Raw genomic sequence first — 19557 nt, 5'->3', positions numbered from 1 at the left:
ACTCTACAATTTACTCTACCACAAATTACTTTCATTTTAATGATCCTTTACAAAATGGGGTTGCATACTGATTTCTTGACATTACACAGGTAGGTAGGTTATATTACCTGTGAACTCACTGTGCTGTAATGGAAGGAATGGCACAAAAGATGTCGCTAAAGAGGGCACTGAGTTTGACAGATTTGGACCAACCAACCTTGGGTGCTTGGGAAGCGTCGTTTCCTCAGAAAGTCAGAAGTCACCAATGACATTTCTACCCCCAGCCCCTCTTTTCATGAGTACACTATGTGGACTTACCACATTTTTGTACCTGTGGTTAAAAGTCATCAGCAAAGTTTCTCTCCGATGTGGATTCTCTGATGTCAAATAACATGGAGGCGCCCACAGCAGGCTCTTCCACTCCAATAACGTGCACGGGGTTTTTCTCTTGCATGATTTTTTGGATGTCGAACAAAGCCAGGGCTCTACTTTCCGGCTGCCCTGCCTTTGCTCCGCCTGCAGAGCTCTTTCTGGAGTTCGAGTGTTCATGCTGGACTAGGCGTGAGTTCCTGCTCGAGGGCTGTTCACGCCGGCGGTTTCGCCCGTGAGGCTGCTCCTCTCTGGTGTGAGTTATCTGGTGCCGGATGAGGTGAGAGCTCTGAATGAAACACTTCCCACACTGATTGCATTTGAAGGGCCTGTCGCTCCGGTGAGTCCTCTCATCTTGACTCAAAGGTGGGTCACAGCCCAGGGCTTCTGTCCATTCATGCTTTGTGAGAGCTGGCGTCTGCTCAAAGATCAGCCTCTGGCGGCACTCAAAAGGCTTCTCCCCGGCGTGCTTCCGCTGGTGCTGGGCCAGGGATGAGCTGTGCCTGAAGCCCTTCCCGCAGTGGTTACACTCGTAGGGCCTCTCCTCGGTGTGAGTTCTCAGGTGCAGGAAAAGGCAAGTGGTCCGAGAGAAGGATTTCCCGCACACGCTGCAGGTGTACGGCTTCTCCCCAGTGTGTGTTCTCTTGTGCCGACCCAGGGAGGAGTTCTGGTTGAAGGCCCGCCCACAGTCCTGACACTCATAGGGCTTCTCCCCAGTGTGAATCCTCCGGTGGACGGTAAGGTGTGTACTATGGCAGAAAGACTTCCCACATTCGGCGCACTTGTAGGGCTTGTCTCCAGTGTGGATACGCTCGTGCTGCACGAGGGAGGAGTTCTGGCTGAAGGCTTTCCCGCACTCCTTGCACATATAAGGTCTTTCTCCCGTATGAATCCTCTTGTGCACAGTGAGGTGTGCGTTATGGTTAAACGACTTCCCACAGTCGGTACATTTGTAGGGTTTGTCCTGCGCCTGGTTTTTTGTGAGCTCCGTAACTGGAATGGCCTGACTGGAAGCTCTGTGACAGTCACTGTTTTCACCGGGCTGTTTTCCTGGGGAGCCTGTCTGCTGTTTGACTAAGCTGGAGTTATGTTCTGAGTCTGTACCCTGTGAGTCGTAAGTATAGAAATACTCTCCTCTAGAGATCTCCGGGAATGGATGTGGGCTTGAACTCAGGACGCAGTTTTCCCCGAGTCTGAGAGTTTTGTAGCCTTGATCTTGAACTGGTGCTTCCTTGAGGCCAAATTCCAACTGCTTCAAGTTACTCTGCTCCCTGAGTGCCAGACCCTGGCTCTGACACTCCCCGTCTTTCCCTAACGTGGTGGGATAAGGAGCACCTGTCGGGAATCCTTCCCTTCCCGTGACACGGGATGGCTCCTCTTCAGGAAGGCCCTCTTCCTTGCGTGATGCTTGGCTTTCAGATGGAGGCTCCCAGCCTGAAAGAAAACCCAGAGATCTCTGAGCTGTTGGGAGAAAACAAAGGAAGGGGGACAGGCCTCCAACACCGTAGGCCTGATATTCAACTGGGGTCCTAACCAGCTGCCCTGGCAAGTCCCCGATTCTCTTCTTATTTTAACATCAAACACGGCTTTGCTCATTCAACAAACATTTATTGGGCACCTGCTGTGGGTCATGCACTGGCAATGAAGTGAAGGTATGAGTTCCCTGTTCGCTGCTGTAACTTAAAACACACTTATTATCTCATAGTTCTGGGATGCAGAGGTCCTACAATCAAGGTGTTGGCAGGGCTGGTTTCTCCACAGGAGGTTCTGGGGAAAATCCTTGCATCTTCCCATTCCTAGAGGCCGTCTGCATTTCCGGCCCTTTCCGTCACCTCTGGAGCCGAGTACAGCATCTTCAGATCTCTCTCACTCACCTCTGCTTCTGCTGTCACATCTCCTTTTCTGATTCTGACCCTCTTGCTCACCCAGTATCCGAAATAACCAGTTCTGGGGATTAGGACAGGGACTCTGTTATAAGCCAGGCTCCCCTGCTTTCCCCAAGCCCTCTCAAGCCCTCTCATCTGCTCTCGTCCTGACCAAAATACACGTCATGTGTTCATTCATTCCGGGTCCACCTCACCACACTAGAATGTTCACAGCCAGTGCCTAGAAATGACAAGTAGTAGAAGCTCAAAAATATCTGTCTCAGTGAATGCTGAAGGAACGTTTCAAGGGAATGAATGAACGAGAGCTTGACAACAGGAGAGATGCTGGAGCAGCTGAAGCTGGCCAGGTGCCAGGCTTCCTGCTCAGTCACCTCTGGCCCCCAAATATGACTCTCTGGCTAGGTCCGGTGGCTCATGCCTGTAATCCTAGCACTTTGGGAGGCCGAGGCGGGAGGATCACTTGAGGTCAGGAGTTCAAAACCAGCCTGGCCAACCCTGTCTCTACTAAAAATACAAAAATTATTTGGGCGTGGTGGTGTACACCTGTAGTCCCAGCCACTCAGGAACCTAAGGCACGAGAATCGCTTGAACCCAGGAGGCGAAGTTTGCAGTGAGCCAAGACTACACCACTGCACTCCCGCCTGGGCGACCAAGCGAGACTCTGTCTCAAAAAAAAAAAAAAAAAAATTGACTCTCTACATAGCACCCAGAGGTTTCTTCTAAAATATAAGTCACTTCACACAAAAATTTATACACTATGTTCACAGCAGCACTGTTAATTAACAGGCAAAAATGGAAACAACCCAAATGCCCCTCAACAAATGGATAAGCAAAACATGGTCTATCCACACAATGGGACATTATTCAGCCACAAAAAAGAACAAAGTAGTGACATATGCTACAACGTGGATAAGCTGGAAAACATTATGCTGAGTGAAAAAAGCCAGATACAAAGGTCACGAATTAGAAGATTCCATTCATATGGAATGTCTAGAACAGGAAAATCCGCAGAGACAGAAGGTAGGTTACTGGTTGGCAGGGGATGGGAAAGACAGAGAGTGACTTCTAATGGGTGACTTTTGGGTGACTGCTATGGACTGAATGTCAATAGCAAAATTCCTGTGTTGAAACCCTAATCCCCAATGTGAGGGTATTTGGAGATGAGGCCTTTGGGGGGTGATTAGGTCATGAGGGTGGGGCCTTTAAGAATGAGATTAGTGACCTTATAAGAAGAAATACCACAGGGCTTGCTTCCTCTCTCTGCCATATGAGGGCACAGAGAGAAGGCGGCCTTCTGCGATCGAGGAAGGGGCCCTTACTAGGGCCTGAATCAGCACTGTGCTCTTAGAATTCCAGCCTACAGAACTGTGAGAAATAAATGTCTGCTGTATAAGACACCCAGGCGGTGGTATTTTGTCATGGTACCCCAAGCTGACTAAGATGGTGATGAAATGTTCTGGAATTAGATAGTATAGATGCACACAATCTGAGAATATACTCAAAACCACTGAATGGTACACTTTAACAGGTGAACTTACGGTATGTGAATTGTATCTCGATAAAGCTATTATGCAAAACCAAACAGACCCACCCTCTTCCCCACTGCAAGCCAGTCCTGGTCACTCCTCTATTCACTCTGCAGTCACTTCTGAGGGTGGAGATGACCCTGTGCCCTTCTCCACCATGCCCTGGCTGGCCTGACCTCCTGACTCTTGCCCCAAGCCCACTCTGCTCCACATGGTTCCTCACATCCCTCCAATGCATCCCCCATACTCCCTCCTGGGGCCCTTGGCACCTGCTGCTCCCTCTGCCAAGAACCCACATCCCCAGACATCTGCCCACCTTGCTCCCTGTGCCCCAGCTTGAGTCACTTTCTCAGAGCGGCCTCCCTGCCAGTCCTGGGGCATGAGTGCCCCACCTCGCCCTCCCCAGGTGCCTTTTCCTTTACAGCCTCATCACGGCCTGGCACTGGCATCCATCTCTCAGACTTCCATCTCCCAGATGCTGAGTGAGGGCTCAGCCTTTCCTGTCATTCTTTGCTGCATCCACAGCACAAACAGCAGCACATGGCAGGTCCTCAGGAACATCCACGGAACAGGCTCGTGAGCCAGGATAATGGCTGAGAGACAACATGGATGAAATACGGAGACTGAACACAACACTGTGACCCTGGCCAAGACTAACGCTGCCTGCTGGGAGAGTGCGGAAGAGCATCCGGAGGAGGGGGACTTGAGAACACTAGTGGGGTGAACTGGCCTGGCCAGGAACAGCAAAGAGCGCTGAGATTGAGACAGGCTCCAACTCCAGCCTGACTCCCGGCTGCCCAGAACGACTCACTGAGCCTGGCACTTGGGAAGCCATGGAGTCTCTGGAGAGAGGGTGAGCAGTTGATGAAGAGAGGAAATGGGAGAAGAACTGGGACTGCAGTCAGCCAGGAGGTGACCTGCAGCAGGGGAAGCTGAGCAACCACAAGAGGGAACCAGTAAGGAATGATGCCAGATGAGTGACAGGGGCCAAGGAGGGGCTTGAGATCGCTCAGCCATCCCTGAGCCCACAAACCCCTGTGAGTGCACTGGGAGTGGGAGCTGCCTGGACAGGGATTCTTTACCATTATTTTATTTTTGAGGCAAGGTCTTGCTCTGTTGCCCAGACTGAAGTGCAGCGGCATGATCTCAGCTCACTGCAACCTCTACCTCCTGGGCTCAGTCTCCTGAACAGCTGAGACCACAGGCATGCAACACAACACCCAGCTAATTTTTTCGCATTTTTTGTAGAGATGTGGTTTTGTCAGGTTGCCCAGGCTGGTCTTGAACTCTTGGACTCAAGCGAACCACCCGCCTTGGCCTCCCAAAATGCTGGCATTACAGGCGTAAGCCACCATGCCCGGCCTCTTTTCCTTTATTTTTTTAATGCTCTGTTGCTCAGCCTGGAGTGCAGTGGTGCCATCGTAGCTCACTGTAGCCTTGAACTCCAGGGCTTAAGTGATCCTCCCCACTCAGCCTCATAAGTAGGTACGTCTACAGGCATACACCACCATGCCAGATAATTTTAAAATTTTTTTGTAGAGACGGGGTCTTCTTCTATTGACTAGGCTTCTCTTCCTTAAAAATAATTTAAAAGGCCGGGCGCGGTGGCTCAAGCCTGTAATCCCAGCACTTTGGGAGGCCGAGACGGGCGGATCACGAGGTCAGGAGATCGAGACCATCCTGGCTAACATGGTGAAACCCCGTCTCTACTAAAAAAAATACAAAAAATAGCCGGGCGAGATGGCGGGCGCCTGTAGTCCCAGCTACTCGGGAGGCTGAGGCCGGAGAATGGCATGAACCCGGGAGGCGGAGCTTGCAGTGAGCTGAGATCCGGCCACTGTACTCCAGCCTGGGCTACAGAGCGAGACTCCGTCTCAAAAAAAAAAAAAATAAATAAAATAATTTAAAAATTTACTCTCTCTTTAATCATGTGGTATGCTGAATAATGGCCCCTCAAAGATGTCCCCATCCCAAACCCTGGAACATTATGTGGCAAAAGGAATATTGTAGCTGTGATTAAGAATCTTGAAATGGGCCAGGCGCGGTGGCTCATGCCTGTAGTCCCAGCACTTTGGGAGGCCAAAGTAGGTGGATTGCTTGAGCCCAGGAGTTCGAGCCCAGCCTGGGCAACATGGTAAAACCCCATCTCTACTTAAAATACAAAAATTACCAGGACATGGTGGTGCACACCTGTAATCCCAGCTACTTGGGAGGGTGAGGTGGGAAGATCACTTGAACTACGGAGGTCAAGGCTGCAGTGAACCATGATTACGCCACTGCACTCCAGCCTAGGTGACAGAGGGAGACCCTGTCTTAAAAACAAAACAAAACACAAAACACAAAGAATCTGGACATGCAAGAATGAAATAGAGAAGACGAAGAGCAGGTTCACACATTAGAAACGATCCCACAGAAAGGACAAGCTGAGAAGGATGGTGAGAGAGGGAATGACCTGGAACCTAGAAAGGAAGATGAAGCTGAGAGGGAGGAAGGGGTGGGATTCTCAGCACTGGAGCAGAGGTGATGACCTCTGAGCTTAGAAGATGGGGAGCTCAGGTGAGAAGGCTACGGAGCACTGTGCAGAAAAGATTTAACAGGGCAGGCCCGAGACCAGCATTCTTAGGAGAAGCCTGTTCACAAGGTTAGCCCTTGGCTGCAACTGAGAATTTGGATTTGGGGATGGTTCCCACCACCCTAACTGATGAGAGTGCACACACTATGTGGTTTATTCTAAACACTGGCTTTCTCCTGGTAGCCTGGAACCTTGGTCTGTGCTAGGCAGAGAGTGTCTATGTGACAGCCTCAGTCAAAACTCCTAGCACTGAGTCTCTGACAAGATTCCCTGGGAGAGTTCATGTCTCATGAGGTGTCACACCTGAGTGCTGGGGAGCCTGGCACATCCTGAGTGACTCCACAGTGAGGGGACCCTGGAGGCTCATGCCTGGCTTCCTCTGACTTATCCCCATGCGCCTTTCCCCTTTGTTGGTCTCACTATACTGAGAGCTGTCAGCGTGACTTGATGCTGAGTCCTGTGTACTCCTAGTGAATGGGGTGGTCTTCAGGACCACCAACCACCACTCCTTCCATGAAGTGCGTCTCCAGTGACCTGCCGGGCTGCTCCCATTAGCTGCTCCCACAGAGGGGGTCTCACCTGGATGGCAGCCCTGGATGGTTCCTCTCTCGGCCACCCATAGCTCAGTCCCTTGCTCCAGCTGGGAGATGACTTCAGGCTTCGGGAGCTCAGGACCTGGAAATGGGGAAGAACACAGGAGGCGAGGGGCTGCTCGGGACAGAAACAAGCCCGGGCTCCAGACCAGACTCCCGACTGAGAGGACATGTGGGCGCCTCACAACACGGCGAAGTCGGTGAAGCTCTGCATTGCAATGGAAAAGGGCAGACCTCCCTCTTCATGCACTCCCCACACGGAGTGAGGACCCAAGGTCAGGTCCTCACACCAGAGGCCCCAGGACTTATAACCTGGGGAGAATCACCTGTTGCACCTCGCGAAGCCGGTCTTACCTATGGAGAGCAGGTGCCCAAAGGTCTCCAGCATCACGTCACGGTAGAGGATCCTCTGGGTAGGGTCCAGCTGCCCCCATTCCTCCTGGGTAAAGTCCACAGCCACATCCCGGAAGGTCACTGGTTCCTGAAACATCACACACATTCTCAATCAGCTGGACTGTCTCCATCAGTGCTTTCTGGCAGAGGAAGAATGGAAAAGGAGAAAACAGGCAGGCCCATGTCACGAGAGACTGCACGTTATGAATGATGGGAGTCAGGTCTCACTGGGCACCTATTAGGCCACTACACATAGGTGTGGGTTGTACAGTGAGGACATGTGAGAGGACTCACCAAATCAACGCCAAGCAGAGCTGACCTACATCGTCAAGACAGATGAGGGTACCAGCAGAATGTGGCCTAAACCACCAATTTGCAGGTTTTAAGTAAAACAGATACTGTTTTAGGATAGTGTGTTACACAGCAGCTAACTAATACACTCACTAACACTTAGATACAAAGTGAAATTGGCTGGGCGTGGTGGCACATGCGTAATCCCGTAATCCCGGCTACTTGGGAAGGTGAGGCAGGAGAATCACTTGAGTCCAGGAGGCAGAGCTTGCAGTGAGCCAAGATTGCACCACTGCACTCTAGCTGAGGCGACAGAGCGAGACTCCACCTCAAAAAAAAAACATCCAAAGGGAGGTTCACCATCCTTCCTGAAAAGAGAAGGGCATGAGGCTGGGGTCAGAAATTCACCTGCTTTCAGGGCAAAGCAGGCTCACATGACAGAAGTGGGCCAGTTTCAGAACCCACACTCACCTGTGAGTGGTGGGACTGGAGGTGAGAGGGAGCATGGACCTTGTCTGAAGGAGCAGCCGGGACTCAGAACTGACTGATTATGGGAAAATACAGGCCCCTTTGTCAGAACTGCTCATCTCTAAAGAGAAGCTGAAAATTAGGTCAGATTTTTATGTGAAAAATTATTTTTCTTTTTGAGGTAGAGTCTCGCTCTGTCACGCAGGCTGCAGTGCAGTGGTGCCACACCTCCGCTTACTGCAACCTCCGCCTCCCGGGTTCAAGTGATTCTCCTGCCCCAGCCTCCCTAATAGCTGGGACTACAGGAGCGCATCACCACGCCCAGCTAATTTTTGTGTTTTTAGTAAAGACGAGGTTTTACCATGTTGGCCAGGGTGGTCTCAAACCCCTAGCCTCAAGGGATCCATCTGCCTCGGCCTCCCAAAGTGCTGGGATTACAGGCGTGAGCTGCCGCATGTGGCCTTTATGTGAAGAATTCTGACTTTTATAAGTTGATGCAACATTACCTAAAATGTGTCCCATAAACAAAGCCCTTCTGCAGCCATGCTTGAAAGCCAGATATTTCTGGATCAGAGTCTTGGCTCAGTCACTTCATCCCCAAGAAGCATCTTTGCTTCCCAGTTTCCATATCAACAAAGCATCACCCCTTGGGGGCTGTATAATGATTAAGTGGTTTACAAACACTTCCTACGGGACATCTGGATAGCCACATGGAAAAGAGTAAAGATAGTCCCTGTCTCAGCATATTTTCTGTTGCTGTAACCAATTATCACAGACTGGATAATTTATTGTTTTTTTTGTTTTTGTTTTTTTTTCCTCGAGATGGAGTCTTACTCTGTCAATCGGGCTGGAGTGCAGTGGCACAATCTTGGCTCACTGCAACCTCTGCCTCCTGGATTCAGTTCATTCTCCTGGCTCAGCCTCCTGAGTAGCTGGGACTACAGGCACATACCACCAAATCCAGCTAATTTTTGTACTTTTTAGTAGAGACAGGGTTTCTCCGTGTTGGTTGGCCAGGCTGGTCTCAAACTCATGACCTCAAGTGATCCTCCCACCTTCTCCTCCTAAAGACGAGGTAATTTATAAAGAAAGTTTTGTTCTCTCTCTCTTTCAATAACTTAGATAAAGGAAGTTGATTTCTGGGCTGGGCGTGGTGGCTCACGCCTATAATCCCAGCACTTTGGGAGGCCAAGGCGGGCAGATCACGAGGTCAGGAAATCAAGACCATCCTGGCTAATACAATGAAACCCTGTTTCTACTAAAAATACAAAAAATTAGCCCGGTGTGGTGGTGGGCGCCTGTAGTACCAGCTACATGGGAGACTGAGGCAGGAGAATGGCGTGAACCCAGGAGGCAGAGCGTGCAGTGAGCCAAGATCGCATCACTGCACACCAGTCTGGGCGACAGAGTGAGACTCTGACTCAAAAAAAAAAAAAGTTTACTTCTTACAGTTCTGAAGGCTAGGAAGTCTAATATCATGGTACTGGCATCCAGTGAGGGCCTTCTTGTTGTGTCATAAGATGGTGGAGGGCATCACATGGTGAGAGGGTAAGACTGTGCCAGCTCAGGTCTCTCTCTCCTTCTAAAGCCACTAGTCCCATCAAGGGAGTCCCATCCTGATAACCTTTTCTAATCCTAAATTTCTCCCAAAGGTCACCACCTTCAAATACTATCAACACATGAAATTTGGGGGACACATTCAAACCAACACAGACTTCTACCTTATACTATATATAAAAATTAACTCAAAACAAATCAGGCTGGCTGGGCAGAGCGGCTCATGCCTATAATCCCAGCACTTTGTGAGGCTGAGCCAGGCAGATCACTTGAGTCCAGGAGATCAAGACCGGCCTAGGCAACATGGTAAAACCCTGCCTCTACAAAAAAAAAAAAAAGAAAAGAAAAAAATTAGCCAGGCTGCCTGTAGTCCCAGGTACTTGGGAGGCTGATGTAGGAGGAGTGCTTGAGTCTGGGAGGTAGAGGTTGCAGCCAGCCAAGATCATGCCACTGCACTCCAGCCTAAGCAACCAGAGTGACATCCTGTCTCAAACAAACAAACAAATAAAATAAAATAAAATAAAATAAAAATAAAGCCATAAATGTAAGAGGTTGGGCACGGGGGCTCACGCCTGTAATCCCAGCACTTTGGGAGGCTGAGGCGGGCGGATTGCTGGAGCTGAGGAGTTCGCGACTAGCCTGGGTAACATGGTGAAACCCCATCTCTACTAAAATATGAAAAAGTAGCTGGGCGTGGCAGCGTGCGCCTGTAGTCCCAGCTACTCAAGAGGCTGAGGCAGAAGAATTGCTTGAACCCAGGAGGCAGAGGTTGCAGTGAGCCGAGATCGTGCCATTGTACTCCAGCCTGGGCGACACAGCGAGACTCTGTCTCAAAAATAAATAAATAAATAAAAATAAAATAAAATAAAAAGTAAGAGCTAAAACTATAAAACTCTTAGAGGAAAACAGAGATAAATCTTTGTTACCTTGGATTTGGCAAGGGATTCTCAGATATGAAACAAAAAGCATAAGCAACAAAATGTAATCAAAACAAAAACTTCTGTAGTTCAAAGGACATTAGCAAGAAAGTGAAAAGACAACTCACAGAATGAGAGATAATAATTGGAAATCACATTTCTGATAAGAGACTCGTATCTAGAGTATGTAATGAACACATACAACTCCGTAATAAAAAGACAACCCAGTTAAAACAGGCAAAGAATCTGTATAGTTATTTGAAGAATATATAAAAGAAGATACACAAATGGCAAATAAGTACATGAAAAGATGGTCAACATCATTAGTCATCAGGGAAATGAAAAATCAAAACCACAAACCATCAGTGTTGCTGCTAGGTTAAACAACAAAACAAAACAAAACCACACACACCAAATACTTCAATTTTTTTATTTTTTGAGACAGGGCCTCACTCTGTTGACCAGGCTGCAGTGCAGTAGGTGCAATCTTGGTTCACTGCGACCTCCATCTCCCAGGTTCACGTGATTCTCCCACCTCAGCTTCCCAAGTAACTGGGATTACAGGCATGTGCCACCAAACCCAGGTAATTTTTGTACTTTTAGTAGAGATGGGGTTGCACCATGTTGGCCAGGTTAGTCTTGAACTCCTAACCTGAAGTGATCCATCTGCTGCGGCCTCTCAAAGTGCTGGGATTACAAGCATGAGCCACTGCACCAGGCCCCAAATACTTCAATTTTAAAAGGACATTTCCTTTTAAGAAAAACGTGAGTAGATTAAAAAACACGAAAGAAATGTTAGTACAGGTAGCAGGTGGCTCTGATAGGAAACATACAGAAAGATGCCTTTGGTTGGGAACTGAGGTCTCTGCTCCTGTGTCTGTGTCTTCACTTTCCTCCACTCAGAATGTCCACCAATTTTGATACGTGCTTCCCATGCCTCCTGCCCCCACCTCCCATCATCACCCATTCTGCAAGAGTCACTGGTGACAGCCTAGACACCAGGTCCACTGAGTACTGGTCTGTCCAAGCCATGAGAGTTCTCCGTAGTATCATACAAGTCCTTCATGCCTCCTCTTGGCCTCCTTCTTGGAATTCTAGCAGAAGCCCACTCCTTGCTGTCTCATGATGTTCGTTCTGCCCCACATCAGATCCCTCTTGTCTTGCACTTCTGGGGCCTGAAGGGGTGGGGCTGTGCTCAGATGTTTCTCCTTTACACATTCTTCTGCTGCCCAGGCCACCCCAGTATCAGCCAACACCTGGCCACTGGGCCCTAACCACTCCTCTCTTTTCCCCACTGCCTTAGTTGAGCTGTCAGTATCTCCCTTTCCACCAGCCCCTAATGCATGAGTGGGTTTTTTTCAACCCTATGCCAGTCCTGCTTAAAACACGTGAGTGGCTCCTTCTCATCACTGGATACTGGATGCCTCCTCTCAGCCTGGTATGGTAGACTGAGATATATAATGGCCTCCAAGGATATCCAGGTCCTAGTTCCTAGAACCTGTGAATATTACTATATATGGTAAAAGGAACTGTGCAAATGTGATTAGGATTTTCAAACAGAAAAATTATCCTGGATTATCCAGGTGGGCCCTAATTACAATCACAAGTGTCTTTATGAGAGGTAGACAGAGGGAGCTGTGACTAAAGAAGACATAAAGCAATATGATCACTGAAGCAACATGCTACACTGCTGGCTTTGAAGACGGGCAAAGGGCCATGAGGCAAGGAATAGAAGGTCTGTAGCTCTCACAGAGCCTTGGTAGGGAGGGTAACTCTGCTCATACTTTGATTCCAGCCCAGAAAACCAATTTCAGACTTCTGACCTCCAGAACCATAAGGACAAATGTTATTCTGAGCCACAAAATTTCTAGTGAATTGTTACAGCAGACACAGATAACCAGATAAAACACTGGACCTTGGAGCTCTCCATTCTGGTCCTTGTCTCCTGTGATGGACAGTCTCCAAGATGCTCCCCCACCACCTCTGCCAATGACCTCCAGCCCTGGTGTGGTCCCCTCCAACACTGAACAAGGTTGACTTTGTAACCAGTAAGACACTGTGGAAGTGACAGGAGTGTGAATTCTGAATTCAGGTCATGGAAGGTGTTACAGTTTCTACCTTGCCCTCTCCCAGATCGCTTGTTCTGTGGGAAGCCAGATGCCATGTTGAAAGGATCCCCAACAGTTCCAAAGAGAGGCCTACATGGAGAACGACTGAGGTCTCCCATCAACAGACATGTGAGTGAGCCATCTTGGAGGTGGATCCTCCAGCCTCAATTAAGTCTCAGGTGGGCCGGGCGCGGTGGCTCAAGCCTGTAATCCCAGCACTTTGGGAGGCCGAGACGGGCGGATCACGAGGTCAGGCGATCGAGACCATCCTGGCTAACACGGTGAAACCCCGTCTCTACTAAAAAATACAAAAAAAAAAAAAAACTAGCCAGGCGAAGTGGCGGGCGCCTGTAGTCCCAGCTGCTCGGGAGGCTGAGACAGGAGAATGGCTAAACCTGGGAGGCGGAGCTTGCAGTAAGCTGAGATCCCGCCACTGCACTCCAGCCTGGGTGACAGAGCGAGACTCCGTCTCAAAAAAAAAAAAGTCTCAGGTGACAACAGCTATGCTGACATCTTCACTGTAATTTCATGGGCCTGGACCAGAACCACCAGCTAGGTCATTCCAGTACTCCTAATTGTCGGAACCTGTGAGATCTTTATTGTTGTTCCAGGTCACAAAGTTTTGAGTTACACAGCAACAGGTAACTAATACACTTTCTCTCAAGCCTTTCTTATTGCTCATTCCGTGTCCCCCATCCACAGCAAGAACAAACTAAAATGTGGTAGCATTTCATGCAAATTTGAAGTAACAGACATCTGAAAACCTGCAACCTAAGATTATCAAGTCTCACTTTGTGTACCAAATCTGAAATAATGCAAATCCCCATGAACAAACCAATGACGAAAAAAAAAAAAAAAGTACATAATTTCAAAGTTGCAGAGCTTGAGGAAGTATAATTATTGTTGTTTCCTGCCAGGCGAGGCAGCACTTTATGGAGAACACAGGCAGCAGCCACTTTGTCTAGAAAGTGGAGCTCTCCTGGCCAGATGGCCCTGCAAGCACTGGCCGCCCTGCACTGCAGTTCTCCCACAGTCTCGCAGGGGACGACCCTGGTAGTCCCTCTCATCAAACTCAGTGCGTGGTGACCCATCGTTGCCCCCAAGAGGTCGTGCCCAAGCCCCAGGGCAGGGGCTCCGCGGTGCTGGGGTCCCGGTGGGTGTCGGCTGACTCCACGCGTTAAAGCATCTCTATTCGATGATTCGTGCCACCTGGGCACCCGGCCAACGCTACAGTTACTGTTATCCGTCAACACGAGGACAGACCTTCCTGGAACGGGTAAGGGTGTCGAGGGGCGGAGCCGAACGCGGGAGCTGGGCCTGCCGGATTCTCTCGGGAATGACCGACCCCAGCCCTGGGGAGGACACGGCCGCGTGGAGCATGCGCATTCGGGGGCCTGGCGCCTGGTTGGAACCCCGGTCCCCCCTCTGACCCGCCAGGCTGGTCACCACGCCCCGACCCGCGTCTCAGTTTCCCCACGTGTCAAGGGCTTAACAGCGGTGCCGCCCTCATCGCGCCGCGAGGTGAAAGGGTCAGTCTCAGCGGCAGACGCTTGCCCGGAGCCCGCGGCCGTCATTGTTGTTATTGTTACCTGAAGCCGGGTCGCCGGCGGCCCCACAGACATCACCCCCGCTGCCCCTTCGTCCTCAGAGTCCATGATGGATCGCCCAGTGAAGGACAGCGCCTGAGGTGATCCCCAGACCAGAGAGGCACTCCAGCCAAAGGGGACCACCCGACTCGGCGAACGCCGGACAATGGCGGCCGCACCGGCGACGCGGCGACTACAACTCCCAGTAGGTTGTGCGGCGAGCCACAGCTCTCGGCCAATGGGAGCCTCTGCCGGCCTGGCCTTCGACCAATGGAAGCATTATGGCCGATGGCCAATGGGAGCCTCCACCCGCTGGCGTCTGGCCAATGGGAGCGCTCAGTTGGGGCTGGCGGGGGCGGTGTTGCTCCGGGCTGCGATACCCGCTAGGGTGCGGGCAACCAGAGGCCTCAGTCATGGGTAGGGAGCACGGGCGGACCCCGAGAGATGGCGGATTGTGGGGCTGGGGATCGTTCGCTGGGGGCCGTGCACGTCTCCGCGGGCCGGGCCTGCTCTTCCCGGGAGCTTGCGCAGGAGGAGGCCCGTGGCTGTTCCGCTTTACCCTCTGCTCCGCGGTGCCTAAAACGCACACGCATCAGTCACAGGACGACTTAGGGGTTTGTTCATAAAAAAGATTTTGGGGGTAGCGGCTGGAAGTGGGGAGTCTCGGAGCGCTGGTCCTGTTACAGGAAAGGGATCCGATTCAGACCCCAAGGGAGAGGGTTCTGGGATCTCGCGCAAGAAAGAATTCAGGGCGAGTCCGCAGTGTAAAGTAAAATCAAGTGTGTTAAAAAAGTAAAGTTGTGAAAGAAGAGCTACTCCATAGACAGTAGGACGTTCCTGAAAGTAAGAGGAGGAATGCATGCACCCTAGGCACAATGCTTGCGTATATATAGGCTAAAAATAGATTCTGGGGAGATGTGCTCTGCTACAAGGGTTTGTGAAAAAGAATTAATTTCTTAATTACTGTATTTTTCAAGAATCTGTATTATTTTTAAAGCAAAATTAGGAATGCCTTTATTCTCTAGATACCAGGATTTTTGGACGCTCCCAAGTCTGGGTCTGTTTTAGTAAACATTATTAATTTGTTCCCTTAACCGTAAACATCTAGAGGTTAGGAATACCTACTTTTCTGGGAATGCAGCCCAGCCTCATTTTCCTAGTCCTCACTCAAAATGGAGTCGCTCTGGGTCGAATGCCTTTGACAGTCCTATTGCTTCTCCTTGTGGATGTTCACTTTGTGATGTGTCTTTTCTGTGGGTCTGTTGTAGTCCATTAAAATGTTTATTAAAAGTCGGGCGCGGTGGCTAACCCCTATAATCCCAGCACTTTGGGAGGCTGAGGCGGGTGGATCACGAGGTCAGGAGTTCGAGACCAGCCTGGCCAATGTGGTCAAACCCCGTCTCTACTAAAAATACAAAAATTAGCTGGGCGTGGTGGCAGACACCTGTAGTCCCAGTTTCTCAGGGGGCTGAGGCAGGAGAATCGCTTGAACTTGGGAGGTGGAGGTTGCCGTTAGCCGAGGTCCGGCCACTGCACTCCAACCTGGGAAACAGCAAGACTCTGTCTCAAAAAAAAAAAAAAAAAAATTATTAAAAAGAAAAATGAGAAAGCAGATTTCCATTCAAAAATGTTGCATTCAAACCGCAACAATTTTTAATTTTGTTTAATTTTTACTAAGAGCCAGACACATAGCAGGGAAGAATGTAGTTACTTGTTATTTGCTCACCCCCATGGGGCTGATGGTGTAGTCTGAGGGAATGAAGATCAACCATGACATGGCCCTTCACACAGTGTTGAAGGAGTGAAGAAGTCACCAGTGGGGATGGAGCAGCTGACTCCTGAGGGGCTCGAGCTGGCCACACTCTCTCACATCCTTCTGGCCCTGTACCCTCTCTGCTCTTTGCTGGACCTCGCTCCTGAGAAGGAGCAGGTGTTAGGCAAGTTACACAAAATTATGAGAGGACATGGTTTTGGACTGAGCTCCTGCTCTAGGCCTCATGAGACCATACCAAACCAAGACAGAGTCACTTAGGCTAAATGCCACATAATCAGATTGATACTTTAAGCAGGTAGATCCCTCAACAAACCAGATTTCCAGTCTATCTGCGTCAGCATAATAAGGAAGTCCCCTCTGCTTTAATCCCTACAAGAAAAGTAACCTCGTTAGTTAACTAATTAGCCTTTTCTCTATTGTTCTGTTTCCTTGTTCCCACCTTACAAAAACCACTATTCTACCATTGCCCGGTGGGATCCATCATTCTGTTTTGCAGAGTGGAGGCTGCCCAGATTCATGAATCACAAATAAAAGCCAATTTGATCTTTAACCAAATTTGTTAAAATTTTTTCTTTTAGCTGGGTGCAGTGGATCATGCCTGTAATCCCAGCACTTTGGAAGGCTGAGGTGGGTAGATCACCTGAGGTCAGGAATTTTGAGACTAGCCTGGCCAACATGGTGAAACCCTGTCTCTACTACAAATACAAAAATTAGCCAGGTGTGGTGGCGGGTGCCTATAAACCCAGCTACTTGGGAGGCTGAGACTGGAGAATCGCTTGAACCCAGGAGGTGGAGGTTGCAGTGAGCCAAGATTGCGCCACTGCACTCCAGCCTGGGCGACAGAGTGAGACTCCATCTCAAAAAATAAAAATAAAAATAAAATTCTGTCTTTTGACAGATGTCTTCACTCACCTGAGCAAGCGGCAGCTGCTGTGGGAACTCGATCAGGCAGCCTTCCAGAAGACCAAATCTGTCTTCTATTGGGAGTCCCAAAAAGCTGCCAGCAGCACCCCCTTCTCTGCAGGCAAAGAAGATACTAGGAGGATCTATTGCCTTCCCCTGAACAGTGGCCACCAGTGTTGGAGAGGTAGGGGCAGGTGTGCAAGGATCTATTATCTTCTCTTTAGGGGAAGCCTGTGTATTCTTTTTTTGTTGTTTTTTGAGACAGGGTCTCACTCTGTTGTCCAGGCTGGAATGCAGCGGTGCAATCTTCACCCACTGTAACCTCCGCTTCCCAAGCNTTTTTTTTTTTTTTTGAGATGGAGTCTCGCTTTGTCGCCCAGGCTGGAGTGCAGTGGTGCAATCTCAGCTCACTGCAAGCTCTGCCTTCCGGGTTCACGCCATTCTCCTGCCTCAGCCTCTGAGTAGCTGGGACTATAGGCGCCCGCCATCACGCCCGGCTAATTTTTTGTATTTTTAGTAGAGACGAGGTTTCACCATGTTAGCCAGGATGGTCTCGATCTCCTGACCTCGTGATCCGCCCGCCTCGGCCTCCCAAAGTGCTGGGATTACAGGCGTGAGCCACTGCGCCCGGCCGGGCTAATTTTTATAGAGACTGGATTTTGCCATGTTGCCCAGGCTGGTCTCGAACTCCAGAGCTCAAAGCAATCTTGTCTGCCTCAGCCTCTGAAAGTGCTGGGATTACAGGAATGAGCCACTGTGCCCAAACCTGTGTGTTCATTTTTTTGGAGCCAGTCACTGGGCTCAGCTTTCCTCCTAGTTCTAATGGTGTGGAATCTGTTATTTTGATGTCCTATTATTTCCTCTTTCCTCCTCCTCTTCTTTTTTTCTTTTTTTTAATTTTTGAGACAAGGTCTTGTCTGTTGCCCAGTCCAGAGAGCATCATGGCTCACTGCAGCTTCAACCTCTTGGGCTCAAAGGATTCTCCCACCTCAGCCTCATGCCACCATGCCCGGCTCATTTTTGTATTTTTTTTTTTTTTTTTTTTGTAGAGAGATGGTTTTGCAATGCTGCCTAGGATGGTCTTGAGCTTCTGATCTTAAGCAGTCCACCCATCTTGACCTCCCAAAGTGCTGGAATTACAAAAACGCACCCAGTCTATTTTTTTTTTTCTAGTTCTTGTTTATCTCCTTGATTATAAGGTAGGAGTTTGTCTATTGCAGTAGTTCTTAAAGTGTGGGTCAGGGAGCCCTAGATGTTCCTGAGATCCTTTCAAGGTATCAGTGGGTTCAAAACTAAGTTCATAGTAATAATAAGATGTTGGCATTTTCTTTTGTTGCCAGAGGGCTCAGGAGGGTCACTGGATGCCAGTGGCAGTTGGTGTCCAGGTTCTTGAAGCCATCGCAGGAAAGAATTCAGGGATAAATCAGAATAAGCAGAAAAGCCAGAAGCTTTCATTGCAAAGTGAAGGGAAACACAGGAGACAAGTGTGAGGGAGTGGTTCCTGGCTCCTGAGTCACACCCAACGTTGTTTGCATTTCTCATTTTATGGGTGTTTAATTATGGGTGGAATAGTCACTGGTATCTGGAAAAGGAGGGGATTTCAGGCACCGCGCTCCCCCACCCCCACCCCAGTTACCACCCCCTTTCTCCCGTATTTGGGTTTGCCTGGAAGAGTCATGGACATGTCACCCTGACCAGTTTTGGCTGTCTTCTCTCCCTTATTTTGGATTTTGTTATTCTGTGGTTTCTTTGCCTACTGCTTGTTTTAGTTGTCGTTTGGGTTTTTCCATTCTCCTGGACTACCCAGTGCTATTCCTCTCTCACTCTCATTTTCATGGGAATATACAATACAGTTGTCCAGAGGCTGCTGGATGAGTCATATTGTAACATGCAATGGGGACATGCAGCTATGGGAACTCAGCTGCCTTCAGTGAAGCCAGACATTAAGGAGATTTGAAAAAATATCATACAATGCCACTCTTCTCCCTATTTCTGTTTTGGAAAATGCTGTTTTTCATAAAGTAGGTGATTTAAAAAAATATGTTGTATTAGTCATGTGGGCGCTGGTAACAACGTACCACAAATGGGGTGGCTTAAACAACATAAATTTATTGTTACAGTTGTAGAAGCCAGAAGTCTGAGATCAATGTGTTGGCACAGTTGGTTCCTTCTGAGGGCTACAAGAAAGTATATGTTCCATCCCTTTCCTTAGTTTTTGGTGGTTTGCTGCCAATCTCTGGCATTCCTTGGCTTGTAGATCTCTGACTTTGTCTTCAAATGGCATTTTCCCTGTGTATGTGACAAGCTGTCTGTCTCCAAATATCTGTTTTTATAAGGACAATAGTCATAATGGACCAGGGCTCACTCTAATGATCTCATTTTAGCTCTTTAAAGATGCTGTCTCCAAGGCCGGGCGCGGTGGCTCAAGCCTGTAATCCCAGCACTTTGGGAGGCCGAGGCGGGCGGATCACGAGGTCAGGAGACCGAGACCATCCTGGCTAACACGGTGAAACCCCGTCTCTACTAAAAAATACAAAAAACTAGCCGGGAGAGGTGGTGGGCGCCTGTAGTCCCAGCTACTCGGGAGGCTGAGGCAGGAGAATGGCATGAACCCGGGAGGCGGAGCTTGCAGTGA

General features: G+C 49.4%; 1 protein-coding gene and 1 pseudogene across 1 annotated transcript; both read right to left on the bottom strand.

The window, feature by feature from the left end:
- Positions 1 to 9: 9 nt before the first annotated feature.
- ZNF8 (zinc finger protein 8) lies at positions 10 to 14440 on the bottom strand. The gene is made up of 4 exons (XM_025368889.1): positions 14249 to 14440; positions 7280 to 7406; positions 6912 to 7007; positions 10 to 1782 (listed from the first exon to the last, which is right to left on the bottom strand). Exons 1-4 carry the CDS (start codon positions 14312 to 14314, stop codon positions 317 to 319), a joined length of 1755 nt encoding a protein of 584 aa, XP_025224674.1. The 5' UTR covers positions 14315 to 14440; the 3' UTR covers positions 10 to 316.
- A 1464-nt stretch (positions 14441 to 15904) lies between these two features.
- LOC112613413 overlaps positions 15905 to 19557 on the bottom strand; it is a 28912-nt pseudogene continuing 25259 nt past the window's right edge.

This window comes from Theropithecus gelada, chromosome 19 (genome assembly GCF_003255815.1).
Source record: "Theropithecus gelada isolate Dixy chromosome 19, Tgel_1.0, whole genome shotgun sequence".
NCBI lineage: Eukaryota > Metazoa > Chordata > Mammalia > Primates > Cercopithecidae > Theropithecus > Theropithecus gelada.
This window is presented reverse-complemented; position numbering and strand designations above follow the sequence as displayed.